At 38.4% G+C, this 21071-nt stretch overlaps 1 protein-coding gene and 1 long non-coding RNA gene across 3 annotated transcripts in view; one reads left to right on the forward strand and one right to left on the reverse strand.

Annotated features, from left to right (window-relative positions):
* The window catches only part of ttk (ttk protein kinase), a 46659-nt gene that overhangs the window by 10917 nt on the left and 14671 nt on the right, over positions 1 to 21071 (reverse strand). For both annotated transcript variants that reach the window (XM_043686959.2, XM_043686958.2), the window contains exons 10-18: positions 20579 to 20696; positions 16383 to 16564; positions 12121 to 12266; positions 11830 to 12001; positions 11636 to 11728; positions 8593 to 8750; positions 3464 to 3615; positions 2832 to 2956; positions 1146 to 1223 (exon numbers count right to left, since the gene is read on the reverse strand). In XM_043686959.2, coding sequence (XP_043542894.2) covers positions 1146 to 1223; positions 2832 to 2956; positions 3464 to 3615; positions 8593 to 8750; positions 11636 to 11728; positions 11830 to 12001; positions 12121 to 12266; positions 16383 to 16564; positions 20579 to 20696 — 1224 coding nt within the window. The remainder of the gene's footprint in view (positions 1 to 1145; positions 1224 to 2831; positions 2957 to 3463; positions 3616 to 8592; positions 8751 to 11635; positions 11729 to 11829; positions 12002 to 12120; positions 12267 to 16382; positions 16565 to 20578; positions 20697 to 21071) is intronic.
* Positions 437 to 21013, forward strand: LOC122548386 (uncharacterized). The gene is made up of 3 exons (XR_015754258.1): positions 437 to 529; positions 16436 to 16514; positions 20856 to 21013. It is a non-coding gene; the product is annotated as an uncharacterized LOC122548386 (long non-coding RNA).

Raw genomic sequence — 21071 nt, forward strand, 5'->3', positions numbered from 1 at the left:
TTTTACTATGGCATCAATTAGAGATGAGATTTCAGAATCCAGCACGTTTTCTGTCAAGTTTTTGGGGAAAAAGAAATTGAGCTTAAATATTCAGTACTTTCTAAATTATTTTTATCGTCAAGTATTGTAGCTTAAAGAATAACATAACATCCAGAATAACAGTGTAGCTTATTAACTATCTAGAAAATAACCCAACAGCTATTTCTATTCTACTTCTGATGAAAGATCTGAAATGTTAACTTGGTTTTTCACTCCACAGATACTTGATTTACTATTTTCAGCATTTAATCCTAATTACCCACACCCTTCAACAAGCATGCTGCTCTGTATAACTTTAAGCCTCATTTCACACCTTGCCCAGGTATGAAATGTTCAGAGCATTTCCATTCATTATTTAAATTTTTATCTTTACTAGATTTAAAGTGAGAATGTGCAGGAAGATGGTACACAAGGCACATTAGTTGGAGTCAGGCAATTACTGAGAATTTCCTCAGGACTACTTTCACTCTGATGCAGTAATTTTAACAGGGTAAGAGGAGGTACACCTAAAACACCCAATGCTGTTACTTAATAACTACCCATAATACATTTGCTCCAGATGCCTATTTGCCATTTCTGCTTAGCATCACTATCTTGGCCCATACTCTCTGCTGCTTTCCATCTGCTCACATCACTTTATTTGTTACTAGATATCCCTGTGTCCCAAATGCTGTTAACTGCCACCAAATTGATCTTGTGCTGTTACCTACTCCCATGCTCTCATATCACAAGTTTTTCTAACCCTGGCACCACTTCTTCCTTCCCTACACACCTCCCTTCCACCCCAGCATGTGCACTCTCATTAAATTCCTCCCCCTTTTAACAAACCCACAAAATGCCCCATTACACTAAACTAATCCTCATTGTTTTCCCTGCATTGCTCTCAAACCACTATGACAGACGAGAGTATGCTGTCTGTCAGCATAACCTTCCAATGGTGTCGCCTGTGATATTTCTCAACTCTTATCTGTTCTTTTCTCAAATGGTAAACCAGCAGTTCAATTTCAAAACATTCGGAGGACAACAGATTCTATCAGTAGTGACAATATAGCAAAATTTCAAATAACCATTTTAATATATAATCACACTGGAGAAATCGTTCTGACCTTGGACTTCGATCTGTTTTCACCATTAGAAAATGTATCTTTAATCGTCTCGGGGGCCATGAAATTCAATGTGCCGACCTGAGAGACAAATAGGTTAGTATACAGAGATTGGTATGTGGATCAAGTTTAAAAATATCAGTATATTGCTATCAAAATCTAAAAGTTAATTTTTTGACTTAGAAATTCCTTCATATAGCACTAAAAGTGAACTGCATATAACTTGTCACTAACTTCCCTCAATTCAGATTAGTTTTGATTGGAGGTAGAGCTTGTGTTTGTGGCTAAAAAAGATAGATCTTGCATACTAATTACAAAAACATCCTATAACCAGATAAAATTTGTAATGAATTAAAAGAGCACAAATGCTGTTTCTAGCCTCACCAGATCAGATTGATTTGGAGAGAAGCTCACACTTGGTTACTATGCGTTAAAAAGATGAAGGGCTACCTAGAAGTTATTATGATCAATCACCTATTCTAAAGCACAAATATGATAGTAGGTGAAGGCCTCCATCTTCAGATTGACTTCTGACACAGCAATGTAAAATACTTAAGTCAATAAAATTTCATGAAAAAGCACACAGCTAGTGGCAGCACACTTACTGATTGCTTTAAGGTTATAGGAGAAAAAAAATAAAAGGGAATCAAAAGGGCATCTTTTTTTTTTAAAATACAGAGGGTGGTATGCATATGGAATGAGCTGCCAGCAGAAGTGGTTGAGGTGGGAAACAACATTTAGAGTCAAAATCATAGTTAAAAGGCATTTAGACAGATATTTGGATAGGAAAGGTTTAGAAGGATATGGGTCAAGTACAGGGAAATGGGATCAGCGTGGAATGAACATTTTGGTCAGCATGGACCAGCATGGATCAGGTACACCTCATCCATGCTCAATTGCACAAAAAACACCCCTTTCAGGACAAACAGTCCTACAGCATGGAGACGGGCTCTATGACTAAGACTTAACAAATTTTAGTCAGTCTCTCTCTTTCTGTATGATTCAATAAATCTTTTGCAATTTCTACATAAAAAGGAAACAAAAAAGTTCAAGGGTCATTTCTAGTGGAATGACTACAAGAATCGAGGCACACATTCTAGAAAGAAAACATATCAGCTAGATCTGCAATACATATTCTAAAAATAAGGATGGTTTGCTATGAAGGTGTAGATTTCTTTTAAACCCTCAGATTTATTGGAAGTAACTATTTTACACAGTTTTAATTGACACTTCACACTCTCAGATTAATTGAATTACTTTTACTATTTTTGCCAGTTCCGGTCAGATATCCACGAGAAGGGACACTTGGTATTGTGGAAGGATGTTGTTCATGGATTGCTGCTGCAGCTTAGATGCATCAGAAGTTTCAATTCCTTGGTTAAAAGAACTTGGCAGTTATGATAAAAGATTGGAATTTTAAGGCTTGCAGAAGGCTTAGTTCTCACTTATAACCAAAATAAATATTGTTGTAACCACTGGATGCATTCTAGCCAAAATAAATTACTTTTAGTGGTTAATGTAAGCTCACGAATTGTATGTCCCAATAGCATACAGCCTGTGTTATTAGTCTGTTTTTCTCAACAAACCAAAAATCTAACTATGGATAAAGATTCTTTTAACATCAGAAGCTTGATCAAACTATTTAGATTTTTTCTGAAGTCAGTATAACACAACACATCTTTCACTTACCAAAGCATCTTTACTTATACTGGTTACATCCGGCTGTATCTCATTAGCAATACCAAAATCTATCAATTTCAACATTCCATCAACCACCAAAAAATTGGCTGGTTTCAAATCACTGTGAATAATGCCTAAGAAAAAAAAGATATCCATTATGCTTTCTCATGGAATAGGAAAAAATTGCAAAGACTACATATTCCTAACATTCAATACATTTGTAATATAAGAAAAATAAAATATAGCCTTGACTAAATGCAAATCAAATGATGTTGGTCATTGGTTGGTAATAATCTTCAACAAATTAATATTCATTCAGTAGTGTATTTTTGTACAATTGAGAAATTCCCAAGAGGATTTACTTATTGTTGGAGCTATGTCTTGTTTTGCACTTGAAAGGCTCAGATTTCTTCATGGCTGTAGTCAGGAAAATATTTTCAGTTGGGTTTCTCACATCTTAGTTCAGTAGTAATGAAAATGATATAATCAGGTACACCTCATCCATGCTCAATTGCACAAAAAACACCCCTTTCAGCTCATACATGAAAAGCAGCCATTTAGGTGTGATAACAACATTATTAGCATTTTCAACATTTTTCAAAAGTTGATTCATTTCAATAAAAATAGTATTAAGTACTTACCATGCTGATGAATTGTGTGAACAGCTTCCAACATGTTTTCCCAGTACAATTTGCGCTCTAGTGGCTTGATAATCTTTTTCCTTCGGAGCAGTGTGTTTAAATCTACATTTCCCAATTCCATTACCATGTAGATATAATTTTCTGTGATCTCACTGAAAAAAATTATAGAGCCATATTATCTGAAGGCATTGCAGATATTAAATGGTGTTAGCTTCACATACACACTGTCTGATTGATATATTTTCAGTTTTTAATTTAAGAGGACACTTCTGGCATTTGCAGTTTTTTTAATGAGAAGGCAGTGTTTATCTTTGCTGTAAAGAGATCCTGGAGTAGCAGGCTTTCTTAATAGAGAAGTAAAACATTTAGAATACTATGTCCAGTTTTGGGCCCCACACCTCAGGAAGGACATACTGGCACTGGAGCACGTCCAGCGGAGACTCACATGGATGATCCCTGGAATGGTAGGCCTAACATACGAAGAACGGCTGAGGATCCTGAGATTGTACTCATTACAGTTTAGAAGGTTGAGGGGAGATCTAATAGAAACTTACATGGCTTAGAAAGGGTGGATGCTGGGAATCTGTTGCCGTCAGGCAGGGATACTAGGATCCATGGGCACAGCCTTAGAAATAGCAGGGGTCAATTTAAAGCGGAAATGAGGAGACATTTCTTCAGCCAGAGAGTGGTGGGCATGTGGAATTCATTGCCACGGTGCGCAGTGGACGCCGGGACGTTAAATATCTTCAAGGCAGAGACTGATAAATTCTTGATCTTGCAAGAAATTAAGGGATACGGGCAGAGTGCGGGTAAGTGGTGTTGAATTGCCCATCAGCCATAATAGAATGTCGGAGTGGACTCGATGGGTCGAATGGCCTTACTTACACGCCTATATCTTATGGCCTTAAACACCCCTTGATATAATTAAGTCCAGCCAAATGTAACAGATGTCTATATTAGTCATGTTAAGTTAAACAATTACACAAAGTTAAACAGTTGGCCATGAATGAGAGAGTGAATTTATGGATGGGCAATGAATTCCTCAACACTAGAGCCTAGAATTCTTTTGAAACTCTCCTACTCTATGAGCTTGTCAAAGAAGAGGAAGCAACGGTAGGAAAATGGGGTTGAGGAATATATCAGACAAGATCTAATTCCCCATGGCACAACATATAACTGGTCAAACCAATCAAAACCTAGAACCCAAAACGTCAGGGAGAGGACAACTCCTGTCCCATGGCAAAACAGCTACGGAAATCTCAAAGTTATAAAAAAAGACAAACTTCCTTTCCAAAGCGTGCTTAAATGACACTGAAGTCAGTGGAGTAGTGGACAGTTTGGAAGAATGTCACAGGTTGCAGGGGGACTTGAATAAACTACAGAATTGGTCTGAGAGGTGGCAAATGGAGTCAATGCAGCTAAATGTGAGGTGATGCACTTTGGGAAGAATAACAGGAAGGCAGAGTTCTGGGTCAATGGAAAGATTCGTGGTAGCGTGGATGTGTAGAGGGATCTTGGAGTCCATGTCCATGGATCCCTGAAAGTTGCCACCCAGGTTGATAGTGCTGTTAAGGCGGCATACGGTGTGTTAGGTTTCATTGGTAGAGGGATTGAGTTCCAGAGCCGCAATATCATGCTGCAATTACACAAAATACTAGTGCGGCTGTACTTGGAATATTGTGTACAGTTCTGGTCGCCATATTCCGGGAAGGATGTGGAAGCATTGGAAAAGGTGCAGAGGAGATTTACCAGGATGTTGCCTGGTCTGGAGGGAAGTCTTCTAAGGAAATGCAGAGAGACTTAAGTCTGTTCTCATTGGAAAGAAGGCTAAGAGGGGATTTTACAAAGACATACAAGACGATCAGAGGATTAGATAGGGTAGACAGTGAAAGTCTTTTTCCTAGGATGATGACGTCAGCTTGTACGAGGGGCCATAACTACAAATTGAGGGGTGATAGATTTAAGACAAATGTCAGAGGCAGGTTCTTTACTCAGAGTGGTAAGAGCGTGGAATGCCCTACCTGCCAATGTAGTTAACTCAGCCACATTAGGGAGATTTAAACTATCCTTGGATAAGCACATGCATGATGATAGGATAGTGTAGGGAGAATAGTTCACAGGTCGGAACAACATCGAGGGCCGAAGGTCCTGTTCTGCGCTGCATTGTTCTATGTTCTTTGGAGACTGAAACCATTGAGTATGTTGTGTTGCACAGTACAGAAGTTGAGGGAAGATATGCTGGTGAAACAGGATGGTGTTGGGAGAGAAAAACTTAAGGAAAAGCACGGGCTGCTTGAAAGTGCCAGAGGAAACGGGAAGTTTGAACCAGTAATCATGTATCATAACTCCATTTATCTGTCACTGCTCTATATCCTTTGTTATCCTTGAATTATAAAAATAAGTGAACATAAATTATAATGCTAAAAATCTCAGAGATCAAGATTCAAGAGATATTTTAGATCAATTGGTGGAGGCATTGGAAGGGAGTTGATTCTTAATATTTGTACCTATTAGTAGAATTTGCTGTCTGAAAGGATGGTAGAGGTAAAACTATTATCACATTTTAAAAATTACTTCAATGTGCTCTTGCAATGCAGTAACCTAAAAGATTATGACCAAGAGCTGGAAAGTGGAATTAAGTTGGATAGATTTCAGACATAATAAACATAATGGGCTGAATGGTTTCCTACATTATGTAAATTTCTATGATTATATGATTCCCTTGAGGGATACAAGAGTGAATCCTATTACACCAAGATAAATTAATGCAACAGAGATGAGGTTTTTCATCAAATAGCTCAGTAATATACAAGGGAAGAGGTATAAACTGACATTTGCAAACTTCATTGCAGTTTAAATATTAAGAGAACCTCAGAGTACAATGGCACCTGGATGAGATGGGCTATTGGGCCGAGGAGTGGTTGATGTAGTTTAATAAAGATAAATGTAAGGTGTTGCATGTTGGTAAGGAAAACAGCATACTTGTTTGAAATGGGGATAGCCATAGAAGACCCCTGCACTAACAGCCTATCTCTCTTACCTTTCTTGGAGTTAACCCATCTATGTGACTGTATCTGCAACTTTTCCCCCTTCCTATAACTGCCATCCATCACATCGCCTTGCTCTTGTAAATTCCTCATTGGAGAGACAGTTAGAGGCAACCAATTCATTTGATCTGATAGGATTTGCAACCAATGACATTTATTGCTGATATAATCCTCAGTAACCCATAAACTCTCCCTAAACTCCCACATCCGACAAGAAGAGCATATCACTCTACTAAAGGCCATTGTTGCTTCTTTCAATCTACAGACCCAGAAACAAGCACTGTCTTATTCCTCTACAAAATACTGCTCCAGGTTAAATTAATACTTATGGCTTTTTTTTAAGTTTAATCAAGAGACATACCCCAATGTAACATATAATCAAGAAAGAACCCACGCTAGTCACTACTACAAGCTTACTGTAAGGCCACACTTAAAATGTTCACTAATCTGTTTCTGTGCTGTGACCATTCCCAGACAGGTTCTTCCAAGATCAGTTGTGAATTTCACTGTTTGTTAATTTTCCCAGATGTACTCCATTGTCCAGTGATACATGAATTCAAACAGCAAAGGCAGTAACTGTGCACATTCACTATTCTGTGGGTTTCTCTCTCTCCTGCACTGACCTCATCAATGTGCTTCCTTTGTCTGTTCCTCTCCCTTTTAAAAGTGCTGCTGTTTTGACTTTTCTTTCCTCTAAAGTTCCAAAACAATGCAACAGCGTATAAAACAATAATTGCTGCTCCTAGAATTCCAGGAAATCACCTCCAACACCTAAAATACCTTTTAAAAAAAAAAGGAGCAACTATTACAGACAGAAAGCTTTCCTGTCCTCCAAATTGGATTTTCTGTCCTGGATTTTTTCTAAAAAATGAAGAGAGGTTGAGACAGAGGTGGCGAGCAGATGTTTCCACCCAAAAAAGTAAACAGCTTGGGATTTTTATTAAACAAAGAAAGGTTGAAACAAAAGTGGTATGAAGGGATAGGGTCAAGCTCCCATAGAACTATGATTTTAGTTTAACTTTCAGTAGCTCTTGGGGTTTGGTAGCTGCTACACATTTCTCCCTGCTATGACAAAACATTCGAGTTCTCTTGCTCTCTCACTCAGTTTTTTTTGATGTTCTTTCCTCATGCACTGGAGAATCGCATGGGATGCAATCTGTTTTCCTAAATATTTGCCTTGGCAAAGGATGTACTTATGAGATGTTACTATACTGGAACAGTTGATGTCTAGTAGTTAAATAATCTTTTATTCTGTTAAGTTTTCCAGAGTTAAATTATTCCAATTCTTCTTTATTTTCTTTGCATTTTTAACTATAGTGTAAGAATAAAGTGAGTTTTGTTTCAAGTTCAGTACTTTGACCAATCAAATTGCATCCAAAACACATGCCTTATATTTGCCCTTTAAAACGAGAAAAAGTTAGGGTCTGTGGTATCTTCTTAATGTATTTTGAGGGGCTTGATCTGGTGCATAACAATGGTGAAGACAATGCTTGGCTCGCTTGCCTTCATTGGTCAAAACATTGAGTGTAGGTTTTGGGGTGTTACATTGTGACTGTACAGGACATTGGATAGGCCACTTTTAGAATACTGCATACAATTCTGATTGCCCTTCTAATCAGAAGAATGTTGTTAAACTGGAGCGGGTGCAGCAAAGATTTACAAGGATGCTGCCGGAACTGGAGAGTTTGAATAGGCTGGTGCTTCTTTCCCTGGAGCATCAGAGGCAGAGGGTGATCTTACAGAGGATTTTAAAATAATGAGGGGCATGGATAGGGTGAGTAACTAAGATCTTTTTTCCTAGGGAGGGAGATTGTCCAAAACTAGAGGACATATATTTAAGGTGAGGGGGGTATGGAACAATCTGCCAGAGGAAGTGGTAGAGATGGGTACAATTACAACTTTGAAAAGGCATCTGGATGGATACCTGAATAGGAAAGGTTTTGGCAGGATGGGAGGCAACATTTGGTCAAGCATGTTCTTGGCTCCAATATGAAGAATATTGAGTTACAGCAACATTAATTCATGTTAATCAAGTAGCTAGTCACTAAGGGAAATAGAGTAACCTGGTTAAAAACAACTTACTAGTCAAAAAGCCTGATTATCTTGTCACTGTGTTGCTGCAGACGTTTCAGGTATTCAATTTCGCCTTTGTAGCCTGCAACTGCAAACTCATCTGCATCCTGCAGATTAACTTGCTTAATAGCATACAATTGTTTCTTCTGGTCAAGTACTTGGAATACCTGGTGAAAAGAGAACACATTACTTTTAGATATAAATATTTCTCATTGCTCTAATTAAACTCTTCTCTATCCATGCCCAAATTCAAGGAGAAAGAGTGGAGTGGTAGTATCCAAACTACTGGGGTGGATTCAATCCCCAGCTGCCTCAGATAACATATCCAAACTGGGAAGGATTTAGACATGTTGAAAAAATTCAGTCAATTTCCTTTGTCTTCTCATTACACAGCATATGTATGGGTGTGTAGGATGGAGAGATAGAAAATAATGAAACATTAACTAAGTTTTGTTTTTTTAAAAAATAAGAATCTCTTGCATTACTCAAATGGTACTACCTGATCAGGAAAGATACAAGTTTGCTTCTTTTTAAAAATATGGAAAAAATATTCAATATGTATTCAGAAAGGCAAGGATTGATTAGGAATAGTCAACATGGCTTTACGTGTGGTAAATCATGTCTCACAAACTTGATTGAGTCTTTTTGAAGACGTAACAAAGAGGATTGATGAGGGCAGAGTGGTAGATGTGATCTATATAGACTTCAGTAAGGCATTTGACAAGGTTCCCCATTGGAGACTGGTGAGCAAGATTAAATCTCATGGAATACAGAGAAAATTCACCATTTGTTTACAGAACTGGCTCAAAGGTAGAAGACAGAGGGTGGTGGTGGAGGGTTGTTTTTTAGACTGGAGGCCTGTGACCAGTGGAGTGCCACAAGGATCGGTGCTGGGTCCACTACTTTTCATCATTTATGTAAATGATTTGGATGGGAGCATAAGAGGTATAGTTAGTAAGTTTGCAGATGACACCAAAATTGGAGGTGTAGTGGACAGCAAAGAGGGTTACCTCAGATTACAACAGGATCTTTACCAAATGGACCAATGGGCTGAGAAGTGGCTGATGGAGTTTAATTCAGATAAATGTAAGGTGCTACAGTTTGGGAAAGCAAATCTTAGCAGAACTTATACACATAATGGGAAGATCCTAGAGAGTGTTGCTGAACAGAGAGATCTTGGAGTGCAGGTTCATAGCTCCTTGAAAGTGGAATCGCAGGTAGATTGGATAATGAAGAAGGTGTTTGCTATGCTTTCATTTATTGGTCAGAATATTGAATACAGGAGTTGGGAGGTCATGTTGCGGCTGAACAGGACATTGGTTAGGCCACTGTTGGAATATTGCATGCAATTTTGATCTCCTTCCTATCGGAAAGATGTTGTGAAACTTGAAAGGGTTCAGAAAAGATTTACAAGGATGTTGCCAGGGTTGGAGGATTTGAGATTCAGGGAGAGGCTGAATAGGCTAGGGCTGTTTTCCCTGGAGCGTCGGAGGCTAAGGGGTGACCTTATAGAGGTTTATAAAATCATTAGGAGCATGGATAGCATAAATAGACAAAGTCTTTTTCCTGAGATGGGGGAGTCCAGAACTAGACAGCATAGGTTGAGGGTGAGAAGGGAAAGATATAAAAGAGACCCAAGAGGCAACGTTTTCACTCAGAGGGTAGTGCGTGTATGGAATGAGCTGCCAGAGGAAGTGGTGGAGGCTGGTACAATTGCAACATTTAAAAGGCATCTGGATGGGTATGTGAATAGGAAGTGTTTGGAGGGATCGGGCCAGGGGCTGGCAGGTGGGACTAGATTGGGTTGGAATATCTGGTCAGCATAGACGAGTTGGACCAAAGGGTCTGTTTCCGTGCTGTACATCTCTATAGTTCTATGACTCTAATCAGAAAGGGTTTTAACTTCATTTCAAGTCAGCCTTGGCTGTTCAATGTGAGCTCAGGGAACAAAGGAAGCACAGGCAGTCTAAAAATAGCTAGCTTCAGAGAGGCACAGAACTATACCATTAGTGTGATTGTTTAATCACAAACTATTCTGCCAGCCCATAATATTTTTCAAACATTTGCTTTATTATGAGTCATTTGTTGTTACCAGATGGCTGATTGAATATTTTGAACAACAATAATTTGAATTCATATAGTATTTTTGACATAGGAAAAGATTTACCAAAGAATCTAAGGTGTTGCAATCAGACAAAAAAAATGGGTTGATACGGATTAGGTACTTGAGACTGGGGTAGAGTGGTCAAGCTGGTGATGTAAAACAGAAATCAAAAAGACTGATTTTTAAAGGAACTCATAAGTGGGGGCGGGGAGAGTGAGAGAGCAAAAGAGAAGTTTATCAAGCATATTCTAAAGCATGGAACAGAAGCTGCACAGCTAAGACATTGCCCAAGATATTTGTTGAATCAATGCACAAGATCTGAAGTCTATCTTCAGGATCCAAAAACAATCAATCTAGGACACATTCCATCCTTTCCAAGTAACTTGTCTGTTTTAAGAACTACGATTATTTAAATATCTCCCTTTATGTAATTTTAATCAATTCACTGTCGCTACTGCTAGTTCATTTATTCCTACATTTGCAGGGAGTATTAAAATAGTAACTAAGGTAAACCTACTGTGAAAGTAATTATGGAGAGAATGGTCCCAAAACCCAATTCCAGCAGTAAATTAGCTGTTCAATTATTCCATAGCTTTTACTGCCCCTGCAATGAGTGTTTAATCCATGCTTTGGTCACTCTGAAGAGAAAGCTTTCATTATTGGCCCTAATCCGAATTTTAATTATTTTGAATTTGCGTTCTTAAACTCCTTTTGGAATTTAATAATTGTTATCCAGGTTTACCTTTCCCCTGCAGTTGTCTTTTGAAGAAAAACCCATAGAATTTCACCTTCATGAATGTTACAAGATTTAACTTAATTTGGAACAAGTTCTTCAATTTGAGCTTATGGTTTTGTGCTGCTTTAAAGATTTTCCATACTTTGTATTATTCCTATTAATTGGTTTAAAATAACAATTCATAGTGAAGGAATTAAATGTCATAGTATTACCTTACTTGATCCTCCGGTTCCAAGCAATTTTATTACAGAATAGACTCTCTCCTTAATCATGAAAGTTTCATTGGCAGCAAAAGTACCTGGAATCTAAAAATAGATCTCAAATGTAAAGTAAAACTTAATGTTCAAATTCATAACATGCCTAAAACGGTTATGTTGTATCAAAATTTCAAGTTGGAATCAATTACCCCCAATTGTGGCAGAAGCTGAGAAGATCCATATTGTTGGAGCTGATTGTAATGCTGTTGTGGTGTTGCTGGAGTAGGTGGAAAACTGGTGTGAAATTGGGAAGCTGGTATAAAATTGTGTGGAGTTGAAACCTGCACCAGTACAGATTTGTTCACAACTGGAGTCTGTGAACTTGCAAAGAAAAAGCACTCAAATAGTTTCAAGATTACATTCAAGAAAACTATAACAAAATACTTTAAAGAAGGGTTAACATATTTCTTAAATGAGTCTTCAATAGAAATGATTATTACCTGCATGAGGAGTGATTAGACATCTTGGTGCTAGGTGTCTGACAAGTAGATGCTATTGGAACTGCACTTTTACTAACACTAGTAGTGGATGGAATTTTCTTTGGAGCAAGCATCGCACCAGCCTTATTAAATATTGGTACATTAGCCTGTGTGAACAAAATAACACTGTCAAAGAATGAAAAATAGCTGATCCAGAATTCATGTGGCCTAAATGGGATTGTGACATTTACAACTACGTGCATACTCGTGAAACTATTTTTAGCACCAGGAGAACTGGGAGAGAGAAGCTACTGGACAATGAAACCCAACTTTCACTGGTGGTCCAGTTAAGTTTAGATTATGACTATTAACAAACATTTGAATTTGATTGTGACTAGTAGGAGTGGCTCAATCTCAACAGAAAGGATGGAGAGATTTTAATTATTAGTGTTTTTGATATCACAGAAATGTTATATAATGCAATAGTTGGCCATTGAGCCGATCATGTCCACAAGGCTTTGAGCATTTTAACTAAGTGGCAATTTCCAAGATTTACATAAGAATTAGGCAATTCAATTCCTTGAGTCTGTTTTGCCATTTGATATGATTATAGCTGATGTCCTCTTAGTCTCAATTCCACCTTCCTGCTTCACTCAATAACTCTTCAACTCATTTAACTTCTCCTTAAATTTAATCACGTCCAGCATCCACACACGCTGGCTGGTGAATTCTAGATTTACAACCTATTTACAGAAGTAGTTTCTCCTCATCTATGTTTTAGATCTGCTACCCCACAGCCGCTCATTCTAGATTGTACCACATGAGGAAACATCCTTTCCACATTGTCAATTCCTTTAGCATCTTCTATACCTCAGTTAGATATCCTCTCATTCTTCTAAACACCAGAAAGCATAGACCTAAATTGCTCGATCTCTCTTCATAAGACAAACACACTCATCTCAGGAATCAATCTCGAGGACCTCCTCTCAATTGCCTCCAATACAACCACATCCCCCCTCAAGTATGGGCAGCATGGTGGCTCAATGGTTAGCATTGCTTTCTCACAGCACCAGGGGCCCAGATTCAATTCCATCTTCGGACAACTGTGGAGTTTGCACATTCTCCCTGTGCCTGCATGGGTTTCCTTCAGGTGCTCCTGTTTCTTCCCACAGTCCAAAAATGCACAGGTAAGGTGAATTGGCCATAGCATCCACGGAAGTGGAGTCTAGGTGGATTAACAATGGGAAAGGCAAGGTTGCAGGAATAGAGGGCAGGGGGAGGGGATGACTCTGGGTGGGATGCTGTTCTGAGGATTGGAGTAGACTCAATGGGCCAAATGGGCTGTTTCCACACTGTAGGGATTCTAAGGGGAGAAACATTATACGCACTATTCCAGGTGGGGTCTCACTAATGTATTGCATAATTTCAGCAGCATTTCCCCACTTTTCTACTCTATGCCTTGAGCACTAAATGCCAAAATTCCATTTGCCTGCCTTAACATCTGCTGAACATGCAGAATAGTTTTCTACAATTCATGCATGAGGACACCAAAGCACTATGAACTTTCCCTTCATTTAGATGAGTTGCCATTGTATTCCTCTGATCAAATGAATAATCTCACACTTATTGCACCTCTCATCATATCTACATCATACCCTTGCACATTACTTCTATTGAAAAAAATCATCCAATGTCCTCTTGAATGGCTCAATTGAACATACCTTCACCACTCCTCCAGGCAGCTCTCACCTCACATTTACTTATTTTACAAACTATTTTCAAACATTGACATTTCAAAGAGCTATAAAAATACAATTTGACTGGAAACTAGCAATTGAGAATTCTGGTCAGCAACGGCCGAACAGGCATACATTTGACTGTGTGTATAAACTATAAAGTTCCTTCTAGGAAGTGGCTCTGTATATACAGTGTATCATTGTATTCAAAGTAAAGTTACCACTCTTAAAAGGTATCCTTTCTGGATTGAATGGAATAACTGACTTTAAAATGAAAACAATGAAAAATATGGCCATGGAGGTAAATGCTAAAGAATCAAGACGGATTTAATATCACCACCGTCAAGTTTCCCTCCAAACCATGAATCATCCTGATCTGGATATATATCACTATTTCTTCACTGTCACTGGGTCAAAATCTTGGAATTCCCTCCCTAATGGCACTGTGGGTCAACCAACAGCAGGTGGACTGCAGCAGTTCAAGGAGGCAGCTCAGCGCCACCTTCCCAAGGACAATTAGGAACAGACAATAAACGCTGACCAGCCGGCAATGCTCATGTCCACAAATTAATATAAAACCAGGATTGTAAAGAGCTACCAGTAATTTAAAAAATTGTAACTGCATTTAGAAAGAAATAGAAACAAACCAGGATGAGAAGTAGGCCATTCGGCCCTTTCAACTTACTCCACCATATGATCATAGCTGGCCCTCTATTTCAGTGCTATATCCCATTTTCCCCCAATATCACTTGATGCTATTAAAATATAAAATATCTATCACTTTCTTGAAAACATATTTAGTGACTTATCCTTCACAACCTTCTGTCATAGAGAATTCTAAATAGTTTACTACCCTTTGAGTCAATAAAATTCAGTCCTATGGGTCTACCCCATATTCCAAGACTTTGTCCCCTAGTGTTTGGTTCCCCAATCAGAGAAAACCTCTTCCTAACATCCAGGTTGTCATGTTGTGCTAGAATTGTATACACATCAACAGATCCTTTGTCACTCTGATGAGAGTAGGGTCAGTCAAATCAAATTCTCAACATACAACATCCGGCCACCCCAAGTATCAGTCTCAAACCTCCACTACACTCACCCAATGGGAAGTATATCCTTTCTTTGGTAGGAGACCAAAAACTGCACAATGCTTCAGATGGGAAATGAAATGTAAGTTAATTGGAAGTTTAATATACTAATACAAAGAAAGGCACAAGGAAGAATAGAGCCACTTTAAAGCAAGATCACCTTGCAAGAGCATGACAAGGGGAGTTTTTGCTTCTATTAATGTGAGACTGATTCACTTAGTAAAGGATTAAAGAGGATATGGAAGGAAGTGTCCTTAATGAACTTAAGAAATTTCTCATCTCAAGTCCTAAAGATTTACCCCTTACATTTAAACTATGATCCCTGGTTCTGGACTCTCCCATCATCAGGAACATCCTTCCTGCATCTAACCTGTCTAGGTCCGGTTAGAATTTTATTAGGTTTCTACAAGATCTCCACTCATTATTCCAATCTCCTTCAAATGCAACACTAACTGACTCAATCTCTCCTCTTGTGTCAGTCCTGCCATCCAGCAACTAATTTGATAAACCTTCACTGCATTCTGTGTACGGAAAGAACATCTTTCTACAGACAAGGAGACCAAAACTGTACACAATATTCCAGATGTGGCCTCAATGCCCAGTATAATTACAGCAAGGCATTCCTGTTCCTGTACTCAAAATGAAGGCCAACATATACTGTGTCTTCTTTACTGCCTGCAGCACCTATGCACTAACTTGCAGCAACTGGTGCATCAGGACACCCAGGTCTCATTGAGCATATCCTCTCTCAACTTCAGCCATTCAAATAATAATCTCTCTTCCTTATTTTGGTAGCAAAATAAAGAATCTCATTTGTGCACATTATATTGCCAATTACTGCATTATCCACTAAGCCTATACAAATCACACTGCGGCATCTCTACACCCTCCTCACAGCTCACTTTTCAACCCAGCTGTGTGTCATCTACAAGTTTGAGATATTACATTTATTTCACTCATCTAAATTATTAACACATATCGTAACTAGCTGGGATCCTGGTTACTATTTTTCATTAAGGTTGTGACAAAGGAGCTTGACAGATATGAAACAATGATTGCACAGTGTCAAGACCAGGAGGTCTTAGATACAATTCAACAGAAAAGAAATATACTGTACAGAAGGTTAGAGCTGGTGCAAATACTTTATAATGAATCTCTAAAAGCTGACAATAGAACTCAGTGATGTTACAGGCATTGTCATCTTGGGAGACTATTGCACAACATTCCAGTAGTTAATTTTGAAAATTCATTTGTTTAATGATCTCATAAATGGTCTTGGACTTAGTGTCACAAACACAGGTGCCTATATTTCCAGATGACAAAACTAATCAAGGTGGTTGATTTTTGCAGGGAAAACAACAAGAGAATTGGTATGTTCATGAGTATTGAGTAGGGGTGAAATTTTAGTTACAATTGTAGAGAAATACTTCAAAAATACCACTTGAGAAAAGAACGTTACCTCAGGCGAAACGTGAGCAAAAGCACCTCCTAATACTTCTTTTCCTTTGACAGCTTCTGCGGCAAAACAACCTGGCTTCTTCATCATATCAACAGTACGAGTCTTGGATTCCTTTAAACTGTTTTTCTTCAGGTTAGCAGATTTTAGTTCACAATTGTCTTGGTTAATATAATCAGGAACAGCTGCAAGACAAAAAGGTCAAATTTCTTACCTTTATCGTTATTCAAAGATTGCTAGGTGATTTGGAAAGAGACTAATGAAAGCAGTTCAGTAGAAAAGGGAAAATGAAAAAGCTGAGAGTGTGGTGCTGGAAAAGTACAGCAGGTCAGGCAGCAGCCAAGGAGCAGGAGAATAGACATTTGAGGCATAAGCCCTTCATCAGGAACTTTTCCAGCACTACACTCTCGACTTTGATCTCCAGCATCTGCAATCCTCACTTTCTCCACCAAAGTGAAAAGGCCTGCCAATTTAACCTTCAAATAGGTTTTACTTACAAGTTGATATCAACGCAGCCAGATTCTCAGTAAGGACATTTTGATATTGTACCCCCAAATGCTATATGTAATGCAAATATCGATTGCACACCAAACTCAAAGTCTCTTTAGACTTCCAAACCCACGACTACCAGCTTCTAGAAGAACAGCAGCAGCAACTGTTTGGGAACATGACCAACTGAACGTTCCCCTTCAAGCCACATCTTGACTGAAAAATATATAGCCATTCCTTTAGAGTTGTTGGGTCAAAATCCTGGAACAGTATTGTGGCTATGAATGGTTATTCAGCCAATGAAACCCACGTTCCATGAATGCATTAGAAAAAAATCTACGGAAAAGGTAGGACCAAGGGAACAACCTGGTGTGAAACACTATTAAGTTCAGATTGTATTAAAGAAAGAGGATTTAGTTAACACTTTTTCAAGATTACTTGAAAATTTTGAAAAGCTTGATAACACTGATCCAGACAAATTTGTCACACTGATAAGGCCTCATGAAAACATTGAAGAATTTAAGGAAAATTACATCAAAGCACAATAAGACTCAGTTTATTAAACCAAATAATACGAACTGTGTACGAGTGGAGGGAATTGTGATTAATATCATGCTGCATTTTCATATTGACCACAGCCAGCAAAGAGACACTATGGAAAAACTACGAGATTTTCCCCACTTTTCGTATACATCTTCAACAAGTGCCATCATCCATATTATTCCTGTTATTCATAGTTATTGATAGTTCATGAGAACAGCCTGTTCTTATTGATGAGCCAAAATGACTAACAGCTGTACAAGGATACAAATCAAAATGATGCAAGTGAAACACCAACTTGTACCAGCAAATCTCTCTCAAGTGGAATAAAATTAGGGTAGAAGTGGAACATAGAAATAGAAAAACAGATACAGGTGTTTAAAATATGCAAATCCAAACAACACGGGCAGCACTGTGGCACAGTGGTTAGCACTGCTGTCTCACAGCGCCAGAGGTTCAATTCCAGCCTTGGGCAACTGTCTGTGTGGAGTTTGCACATTCTCCCAGTGTCTGTGTGGGTTTCCTCCGGGTGCTCCGGTTTCCTCCCACAGTCCAAAGATGTGCAGGTTAGATGAATTGGCCATGCTAAATTGCCCGTAGTGTCAGGTGAAGGGGTAAAAGTAGGGGAATGGGTCTGGGTGGGTTGTTCTTCTGAGGGTCGGTGAGGCGTGGTCTTCTTTGGTCTGTTTCCACACTGTAAGTAATCTAATCTAAACTGTGCAGGCCTATCATAGTACTCCTACGCTCATAACCGACTATATAAAAATGGAAGCTAATAGCCTCCATTAAGCAGAATTAGGACAGTTTATGTTTAAAAAAACAGATCAGCAAATAATGGGGAAGGATGGTGAAGAGGAGAAGTGCGCTAGCCAGGAAAGCTGGGAAGGCAGGAAAGGTGGATGTCTGGCCGGATATTGAACAGGAAGACCTCTGCTGGAAGCTGCAGAGTGAAGATGCAGCAGAGGCAAATTGGATCATGGGTTGACCTTGAGCTCAGGTCATGGACTATGGCATATAAAGATGGTTCCAGCAGTTCACACCTCCCTATAGTTTAAAAGAAACCCCACGAGCCAGCCAGTAATTATAAAAGACTATTACATTGGGACTAACAGCTTCATTAGTTTTCTATTCCCCATTCCATCTCAGTTTTATCAAAATTAAGACAGACATCACCAAGCTCACATTATTGCAAATGGTGATGAAAGAGAATGTGCAGCAATGAAGAGAGAGAACTGAGCAAAGAAACCAAATCTTTCTCTGCAGGTTAACTGTTAATGTCTGGGAAGAAAGTTAAAATTCTACTACCCAATAACTTTCTTTTTCAGTGAAAACTAGATTTGAAAGTGAGCAGAAAGTAGCATTTTCTTTACTTAGTTCTAACTCTTGATTGCTTAATGGGGAAACAGTAGCATAGAAGTAATGCTCAAAGACTGGTAATCCAGAATCGCATGTTAATGTTCTGTGGAGATAGGTTCAAATCACACCATAGTAGATGATGAAATTCAATGAAAATATGGTTTTTGAAAAAAAAAAGCAGCCAGCCCAATGGTGACCAAATAACCACTGTTGATTGCCATTAAAAAAACCCATCTAATTTACTAATGCTCTATATGGAAAGAAATCTGGTCTCCTTACCTGGTTGAGCCTATACGTAACTCTAGATCTATAGAAGCTGCTCTCTGGGCAAAGAGGGATGGGTAATAAATGCTGGCATAGCTAGCAATGCCTTAATCCCATCAACAAATTAAAAAATCACCTTTAAAAGGTAATCGTTATATCACCAACACAAGACATGACATTTGCAATTATAACTTTCAAAGATAGCAATGTACAAGAGGAGGCACATACAGTATACAACTTAAACAACAATTGGAGCAAATTCTCACTTGTTGCTCTATTGAGTGAAATATGGCTGCACCCTCCAGCATTTGTGTTCCAGGCTTAAAATACAATCACAACTCTCAGAGAGGTTCACGTTGAATTCTAGTGTTTTTTGGTGTATAATTTAAAGGGAGTACGGGGAATAGAGTAACGCTCAAAGATTCTGGTACAGATACTTGGATGTCTTATTGCAATTGTACAGGCTTTACTTAGACCACATCTGGGGCTGGGAACGATTGGGATGGGAGAACTATAAATTCTAGCAGAGCTAGACAGGGTAATCACAGAAAGGATGCTTACAATAACTTGGGAGTTCAGGGGTCACAGTCTAATGATAAGAGGTTAGGTTAGTTAGGGCTGAGATTATAAGAAATTTCTTCACCCAGACAACGGTAAGCCTGTGGAAGTCTTTGTCATAGACAGCAGTAGAAGCCAAAAACTAAATGTTTTCAAGGAGTAAGAAATAGTTCTTAGGCCTAAATGGATTAAAGGGTATGGAAAGAAAGCAGAAACAAGGTACTAAGTTGGATGATCAGCCACGATCGTTTTGAATGGTGGAACAGGCTCAAAGGGCTGAATGGCCTACTCTTGCTCCTATTCTCTATAATTTTCCCAGACTGAAAAAAAGAAATAAGCCCTCATTTAGCAATCTTTAGCTTTCATGTTGGTCATCACGGGATTCACTTTAAAGTAATTTCCAGTCAATCCAATGTGAGACCATGTCCCAGTTGATGCCATTTTGGAGTGGCTTCTCCCATTACCTATTCACTCATCAATTCTTGCTTTGTCAAGCCTCCAGTTCCCTCTTCTTCACTTTCTATTTTCCATCTAAATTTTGATCAGATCGTAACATACAGCTCTGGAGTTGGGAAAATGCAGATCCCATCAGTGCAGAAATGCTGAGTTAGGACTGTCCTTATTGCTGAGCAGATTGTCCAGGAACCATAATCATTGGCTAGTGAGAGGCAGTTAGAAAGCTACCAAATTTTTCATATTGTAAGATTTATTTTAATTTAAAAATTATTGCATTTAATATTATGAGACTTTAGCCAAGTATTTCAATTTACAGGGTTCAAACATAATCACAACTTCTATGTTGGTTTTAATGTGAAAACCTGATTCATTTAATGTCATTCAAATATCAAAATATTCAGAAATGCAGTTATAACTAAGTGGTAACTTACTGTACGGTGTTAATTTTGCAAGTTCACCAATGGACAATAAAGTCAGTTAAATTAAAACTCAGCTGTTTTTAAGCAGGAGGTTAGATAATAGTTCAATGAGCTTACCTCCTCGTTTTTTTAAATCCCGCAATCCACTGCCAGTAAAGATGGGGGAAGCATTCACATTTTCACTATCCTCATTTGAGCTTTGCAAATTTGGGGAACTGGTGATAGTTGAATGGCACTGAAAGTATAAATGCAAACCTGAGAACTCCATTTCTGGTTGAAATTTACTGGAAACATTTCAGTATAGGATACTAGCCACAGATAGATCATACTAAATTAAAATAAACCTGGTGAATATATTATTTGATGTCAACAAATGCAAAATTTAATTTTTCAGATTCCCTTTACTGAAGTCAACTCAACAACTTCAGCTGCAAATCAAGGCCATTTAAAATGACGGAATGTATGATTCAAAAATTGAAAAATCTTAAATGAAATAAGTTTACCTAATGCCATTCCAATTTATATGCTTGAAATGATTAAAAAATTCAAATTAATGAACAAAACAGCAGTTTTGCATGTTTAATCAAGCAGAGCATACACGTTTAAACAT

This window comes from Chiloscyllium plagiosum, unplaced genomic scaffold (genome assembly GCF_037043375.1).
Source record: "Chiloscyllium plagiosum isolate Xiang-an unplaced genomic scaffold, Cpla_swu_hap1 HiC_scaffold_3, whole genome shotgun sequence".
Lineage (NCBI taxonomy): Eukaryota > Metazoa > Chordata > Chondrichthyes > Orectolobiformes > Hemiscylliidae > Chiloscyllium > Chiloscyllium plagiosum.